The sequence below is a fragment of the Chlamydomonas reinhardtii genome, chromosome 6 (genome assembly GCF_000002595.2).
Source record: "Chlamydomonas reinhardtii strain CC-503 cw92 mt+ chromosome 6, whole genome shotgun sequence".
In the NCBI taxonomy this organism is placed as follows: Eukaryota; Viridiplantae; Chlorophyta; class Chlorophyceae; order Chlamydomonadales; family Chlamydomonadaceae; genus Chlamydomonas; species Chlamydomonas reinhardtii.
In genome coordinates, this window is record NC_057009.1 from 6142290 (window position 1) to 6149598 (window position 7309).

Genomic DNA, 7309 nt, shown 5'->3' on the forward strand with positions numbered 1-7309 from the left:
CCCCCCCCCCCGCCCCCGCCCTCCCCCCCCCCCCACCTGCTGCGGCGGCAGCTCCATGCATATGTCGTCGAAGCCGGCGATGTCGGCGAACAGCACCGTGGCCTGCGGGTGCATGGTGGCCTGCGAGGTGGAAGGAAGAACGGGAGTTTTGTAAATACCAGCCCGAACTAAAGCAAACCCAGCTAAAACGGGGGGGGGGTTGCAAGGATTGGTACAAAGAAGTGTAGCGAAGGGGTAAGCCGTTCATAAGGAGAGCGGGGTGGGTGAATTACAAGTGCCGACGTCCGGTGGCCGACATCCGGTGGCGCGCGGGTAGGAGACGTGAGTCAGCGACGTGAGGCACCGAAGGGCAGTGACGGAGGGAGCGTGCGCAAAGTTGCGTGTCCCACGAGGCCGTCGGGCGGGGCGCCGAAGGGCGCACCCCGGGCCGGGCCACTTCTGTGTATGCCTCCGCGGCTAGGGCCCCACCCCTCACCGCCCCCGGAATCCCCAGCCCCCCCCCCACACGCACCACACACACACACACACACCCCATCACACACACGCGCACACACAAACACGCACACACACGGGCTCACCAGCTTGTCGCAGTCCCTCAGCACAGGCCGCCAGTCGCCGCCGTCCAGCCACTCCTTCGGCAGCGCCTCCAGACCCGCGTCCCCGCTGTGCAGCAGCGGGTTCACCTCCACCACATGCTGCTCAAGGAGGAGGCGGGAGGGAGGCAGAGGGGGAGGGAGAGGGACAGGTGGGAGGTAGCGGTTTATGTGGAGAATGGAGTTACTGGTATCACAAGTATAGGGAAGGAATGGAGCATATGAGGGCTCCAGGAGGCAAGAAGAGGCCTTGCAAGGAGGTTTGGGCGCGCGTTGCAGGCGTTAGTGTTCTGTTTACGGCCATGGGTGCTGCAGAGCATGAGCGATGACACGCCGTGGACGGCTGCGCAAGGCGCCGGGCAGGACTGACGCAAATACAGCTGGCGACCCTGGCTGCACGGGTAATGTCGTGCTAAAGAGGACGGGTTTGCAATGCGCCAATGCGCGGCCGCAAGCACTGAACTGCCTCTGTGCGGCGGTCGCCGCGCTGGCGGACTGGCGGACTGACGGACTGACCGACTGGGCGAGCGCGGCCCATGACGGACTGACAGGCTGGCGATTGGGCCTGTTGCCAAGTGGGATGCGCTGGATGGCAATGAGCCCGACCGCAACGTTTCCCCGCATCACCACATTGCCGTTGCGAACCGCATCTCATGCACTGTAGACCTGCGTGTTTCCTTTCCCTGCATTGCCCCTGCCCCTGCTTCTTGTACGCTTCCCGCACCCCGCTAGGCTCGTACACACAAGCCCCACATCCCACACATGCACGCACCTCCCAGCATCCCAGCCCCGCGCGTGCGCACACACACACACACACACACACACACGCGCACACACACACACACACACACGTTTTCCTTGTGCTCTTTAACACACACACACACACACACACGCACGCACACACACACGCGCACCTGCAGCACGTGTCGTGGGAACAGCTGCAGCAGCAGTCGGCGCTCCGCACACATGACGTGCACAAGGTGCCGCTCAGCCCGCACCTTGGCGGTCACGTCAACCTGTGTGTGTGTGTGTGTGTGTGTGTGTGTGTGTGTGTGTGTGTGTGTGTGTGTGTGTGTGTGTGTTACATTCATGATTATTTAAGAAGGGAAGGCGTAGCCAGGGGGGGGTGCAAGGATGTTTGGAAAAGCGGTACAGGATGCACTGAAGACTGCAGGGGGGGGAGCCCAGGCACGGGGACAGGGGGCACGGGGCGAGGGGAGGCAGGGGCGTGTGGGGGAATGGCCAGGCAGCCAGCCGAGCAGGAGCGACACGGGCGAGATGCTGCAGGGCATGCTGGCAGCGCAGGTGCTGAGGGCACGCGAGCACGGGAGCACGGGAGACGACGGCCTGTCGGGCGATAGAGAGTCTGGCTCGATGGGGCGCGTGTGTGTCGTGTGTCTTGCGGACGGCAAATCCTGCAGCAGGCGCGGCGCGCCGCGCATGCACATCCAGACCGGGACACCGCTTGCTGCTCGCAGCCCCGCATCCGTACCCGCCCCTGCCCGCGCCCTCGCCCTTGCCCGCCGCGCCCGCCGCGCCCGCCGCACCACCCCCTTAAGACCCAGGCCGCCGCACCACCCCCATAAAGACCCAGGCCGCCGCACCTGCGTCAGCACAATGACCGGGTCTCCCGTCACCGGGTCCACCGCACTCACAGCCGACACCTCGTGCCACACGTCCGGAGGCGGCAGGGCAGCCGCCGCCGCCGCCGCCGCTGCCGCTACAGCGCCAGGTCCACCTGACGTCCACGCCAGCGCCCCTGTAGAGGGGGCCCCGGCGGCGGCGGGGCTGGAGGCCGCAGCCACCGGCGACAGGGCGGCCGCCGGCGGCACCGGCGGCTGCGCATGCTGCGCCGGCGACGACGGCTGGCGCGGTCCTGGCTGCTGCTGCTGCTGCTGCTGCTGCTGCTGCTGCTGGGCGTCCTGCGACGGCGACGGAAGCGGCGGCTGCGCCGCCCTCTGCGCCCACGGCGCCGCGCCCTCCGTCAGCGGCACCCTCCGCCGCCCGTGATAGCCCTGTACCGCCTCCGCGTACGGCTCGGCATCCACCAGCGACCCGTGTGCCGCCGCCGCCGCCGCCTCCTCGGCCGCCGCGGCTGCAAGCCCCACCCGCAGCGTGCGCTCGCGCGCCGCCGCCGCCGCCGCCGCCGCCGCCGCCGCCGCGTCCAGCGCCGGCACCGTGTCGGCGGGCGTGGCATCTGCCGCCAGCGACACCCCTGACGCCTGGTCACCGCGCACCGCCACCACCTCCCGCGTCGTCAACGGCGCCGCCGCCGAGGTGGCGGGCTGCGCCGCCGCCGCCGTCGCCGCCGCCGCCGCCGGCAGCTCCTTCCCCCCCGAGTTGCCTTGTGAGGTCGGGAACGGCGCGCTCTTGAGCGTGGAGGCAAACAACAGCACACGTGACACGGGGCCGCCGCCCCCCGTGCCCATGCCGGAGCCCGCGCCGCCTGCGCCACCCCCGCCAGCGGCCGCACCGATCGCGCCAGCACTCGCGTTCATAACGCCGCTACCCGAGGCCTGCAGATGCGTCACGCGCCGGGTCTGGCTACTCGCACGCGGCGTCGACGCGGGCGGCGCCATGCCGCCGCCGCCGCCATAGCCGCCGCCACCGCCAGTTGCGCCAACGCCGACTGCAACACCGGCAGCGTCCGCTAATGCGCCCGCGTCCGCCGGCGCCGCCGCCACCTTCCCATCCACAGCCCCACTCACACCCGGCGCTGCGTGCACCACCGGCGCCGCGCCGCCGCCGCCGCCGCCCCAGCCGCCGTTGGCGCTTATGAGGCCCCCAGCCAGGCTGCAGTTGGGGTTGGCTGCGTCCTCGTGTGACCGCGACTTGCGCATCTCCGCCACCGACCCCAGGTCCGGCGGCGCCAGTGCAGTGGCGCTGCCCCACCGCCGCGCCAGCCCCAGAGCCGCCAGCTCCTCCCCCGCCGCCGCCGCCGCCGCAGCCGTGCCCGTGTGCGTGGACATGCGCTTGGTGCGGTTGCGGCCCACCACGCCCATGCCCATGCCCATGCCCATGCCGCTCAGGACGCCGCCACCGCCGCCACCGCCGCCGCCGCCGCCGCCGGCCCCTGGCATCATGGCGGCGCCGCCGGGGCCGATGGACAGACCGGCGGCGCCCAGGCTGCGCAGTGAGGCCATACCGCGCAGGTGCGGCTTGGAGGTGCGGTCGGCGATGATGGTCCAGGTGGACGTCTGCGGGGAGGAGGGGGGGAAGAGGGGCGCAGCAGTCCGGGAAAGACGGGAGCGAGCAAGTCAGGAGTGGCGGTGGTGGTGGCGAGGCTGCCGGTGGCGGAGCACGCGAGCAGCGCGTGAGGCAGTAGCCGAGCAGGAGGGGTGTCGCAGGTCAGGACCGGGCGACCAGCACAGCCCCGGCCCTGCAGAGGCAAGTGCACGCAGGCACCCATGCCCAGGACACGAACACACACACACACACACACCCTGCCACCCCACCCACCCACCCACGCACCATCGACCCAAGCACAACCTTCACCGACCCCGACCCCGACGCGCATGCGGGCCCCGTCTCACCGCCAGTGGGTCGGCATCATCCAGCGTCATGGAGGGCGGGTGGGCGTAGCCGCCCGCAGTGGCGGCGCCACCCGGCGGCCCCATCCCAAACATACTACCCATGCCCATGCCCGTGCCCATGCCCTCACCACTTCCGGTGCCGCTGCCCGCGCCCCCCGACTGTAACAACGCGCCGCGGCTGCCGCCCGCGCCCGGCAGCAGCGGCCCCGGCCCGACGCTGCCCGACGCCGGCCCAGCACTAGCGGCGCCGAACGTGCTGCCCAGTTGCGGCGCCTCTGCCTCCGCCACACCTCTGCCAGCCACGCCGCTGCCGCCCGCCGTCATTTCCAGCGTGGGGTGCTGCTGCTGCTGCTGCTGCTGCTGCTGCTGCTGCAATTGATGGTGGTGGTGGTGCAGTGGCGGCTCCGGCGGCCCGGCCTCGGCCAGGGTGGGCACGTCCGCGGCCTGCAGCACCTGAGACACAGCCACAGGGAAGGGCGCCGCCTCCATGCTGCCGCGCGTGCCGCCGCCGCCGCCGCCGCCAGTACCGCTGCCTCCGTTACCGCCGCCGCTACCAGCCCGCCTGCCGGACAGCACTGAGCGCAGCTGCTGCAGCGCGGAGCTGCTGCCGCCGGACCGCAGGGCGCGGACCTTGCCGCGGCTGCCGCTCACAGCCTGACTGCCAGCAGGCGAGCTGGTGGCGTCAGCGGTGGCAGCGCCGCCGCCGCCGCCGCCAGCGCTCACGCCCACGCCAGCGCCGCCGCTGGCCGCAGACCCTGCACCGGCGCCGCCGGCATGTTGCTGTTGCTGTTGTTGCTGCTGTGGCTGTGGCTGTGGCTGAGGGTGGGGGCTGTTGACCAAGGGGTTGAGACAGCCGGACCCGGTGCCGGACGCCGCATTGGTGGCGGCGGTCATGCCGCTGGGGTTGCGGGGCTGGCTGCCAGACGGCGTAGCGCCGTTCGCCGCCGCTGCCGCAGATGCCGCGGCCGCAGCTGCCGAGATCACAATCGCGGTGCCGGCCGCCGCGGCGGCTGCGGGCTGCTGCTGCAGGTGCTGCATGATGGTGGCGGTGCTCGGCACCCGCAGGATGCCTGTGCGCACGGGCGTTGCCGGGATCAGGGCTGCAGACAGGTGGCACTCCTGCATGTTCCAGGGAGGCCCCGGTGCGGCCCTGCGCGTGCCCCTCGGCCGTCCCCACCACCCCATCCATCCCTTCTCCGTCCCGCCTCCGCCCGCCCCTCCGCACCTTGCCACACGGAGCCCCTACCCAGCAGCACCTCCAGCAGTTGCTGCAGCTTGGCCGGCTCGTACTTGAACAGCAGCCCCAACACGCCGTGCCCGAACCACACCTCCTCACCGCCGCCGCCGCCGCGGCCGCCGCTGGCAGCAACACCAGCCGCGCCAGCCGCTGCGCCCGTTGTGTCGCTGCCGCCTGCTGCAGCTGCAGAAGCGGAAGCAAGAGCACGCGTGGCTACCGGCGCCGCCGCCCAGTCCATGCTCTTGATCTGCTGCGGCTGCTGCTGCAGCAGCTGTTGCTGCCGGCTGGCGAAGCCCAGAGCGCTGCTGCTCGCTGCCCGAGGGAGCCCGCCACCCGCCAGGGCCGCCGCCTTAGCTGCCGCCACGGCCTTGGACAGCGGGCGGTTGCCGGAGCGGCCGCCGGTGGTGGCGGCGCCCCGCGGTGAGGCGGCGTCACCTGCCGCCGCCGCCTGCGCAGTCGGCTCCACGCCTAGTGATGCAGCCGCCATCGCCCGGTTGTGGTAAAGGCCCGGGGACCAAGTCAGTGCCTGCGCCCCCGCCCCGGCACCCGCGTCTTTCAGCGGCGGCATGGAGAAGGGGTGCACCTGCGGCGGCGCCGCAGGCGGCTGCAGCTGCGGCGTGTACGGCCGCGCTGTGGGCGGAATGATTCCGCCCATGTAGACCTCACTGGCTGGGTTCTGGTGAAGCACTCGGCCGTCGGTCGTGAAGACGGTGATGATGGCGGGCAGGTGGGCCGCAACCATGGAGTCGCGCTGCCGCTGCGCCGCCGGCGTCAGGGCGCCGGTGTCGGCGTCGTAGTGGCCCACGGCGGCGGCGGCGGCGGCGGCCGCCACGGCGGCGGCGGAGACGGCGCCCGCGGGGAAGGGCGCTGCCACGCCCACGCTGGTGGGAGGAGGCGCCGGGCTGTTAGGATGTGGAGGCGGATGGGCTGCTGCGCCGGCTGAAAGGAGCGACGCGCGGCAAACGAGCAGCATTGCCGGGCGGGCCGCGCCGGTGACTGCGTCGGGCACTGAGCAAGGCGTTGCCTCCACGGTCACCCGCGGGCCGCCAGCGAAGGCCGCGAAGCCCGGCAGTGCTTGCGCAGCAGGGGGCAATGAGCACACCACAGAGACAGGGTTCCCAAATTGCTGCGCCTGTTCCTGCTCGAAGATGCGTGCCATGGCTGTTGGGTTGCCCTCCAACAGCTGGCCCCAGAAGTCTAAGGCCGTGCTTCCATGGTTGCTCCATAGCAACTCGAATTGCCATTTTGCAGGTTGCGTTAGAACGGCCGACGGAAGAGCCGACGTCGTGTCAAATTGCGCCGCAACTCCAGAAATTCCTGGAGGTAAGTCCGAGCTACAAACTTCCTTCACTGCGCCCCAAGCGGCGCCTGAGGGACGCCGTTTGGGCGGCTTGGAGCGGAAACATTTCCACATCGACGTTTTGACGCTCGTTACGAGGTAAGTCGCGCACATACATGTTCCATTCCTTAATCTCTATATGCCTTTCAAGACAAGCATACGGGAGGGCCTGAGCCAGGCTCGCCTGCGGCTGTCGACCAAACGCGCCCCTTGGAAAATTTAGTGGGAGAGCAAAATATCTGTTGTAAGAATATTGTCAAGTAAACAGTGGTCACACAACTTAAGCACCGGTTTCGGAGGAGTTATTATTTTCTATCATGAGCAACCAGAACATGGCTTTCACCTACTATAACAGTGTAAAAGTTGACGGGGAATGGCAGTGGAGGTGGTGAGTTACGCAAGCTGCCCACGCGTGGTCCGGGATCGGGTGCGAGGGCCGAGTGGCGTCGGTGTCTGACGTCCGGTGTGTAGCCATAGACCCTGTGATAACACAGACTGTATGTATTGTTGCATGGCACACATTATGCGGCAACGGTGGGGCGGGCAATAGTGCAACGCTGTTTCGTGGGGCGGGGCAGGTGCACAAACCGCGTGCAGCCTGGGACGA

At 69.7% G+C, this 7309-nt stretch overlaps 1 protein-coding gene across 1 annotated transcript in view; it reads right to left on the reverse strand.

Moving 5' to 3' along the window:
• CHLRE_06g290200v5 (uncharacterized protein) overlaps positions 1–7016 on the reverse strand; it is a 10376-nt gene extending 3360 nt beyond the window's left edge. Inside the window, exons 1-6 of the mRNA XM_043063409.1 lie at positions 5352–7016; positions 4127–5196; positions 2198–3790; positions 1508–1609; positions 579–695; positions 37–120 (exon numbers count right to left, since the gene is read on the reverse strand). Coding sequence (XP_042924115.1) covers positions 37–120; positions 579–695; positions 1508–1609; positions 2198–3790; positions 4127–5196; positions 5352–6522 — 4137 coding nt within the window. The 5' untranslated portion in view covers positions 6523–7016. The remainder of the gene's footprint in view (positions 1–36; positions 121–578; positions 696–1507; positions 1610–2197; positions 3791–4126; positions 5197–5351) is intronic.
• Positions 7017–7309: the final 293 nt, after the last annotated feature.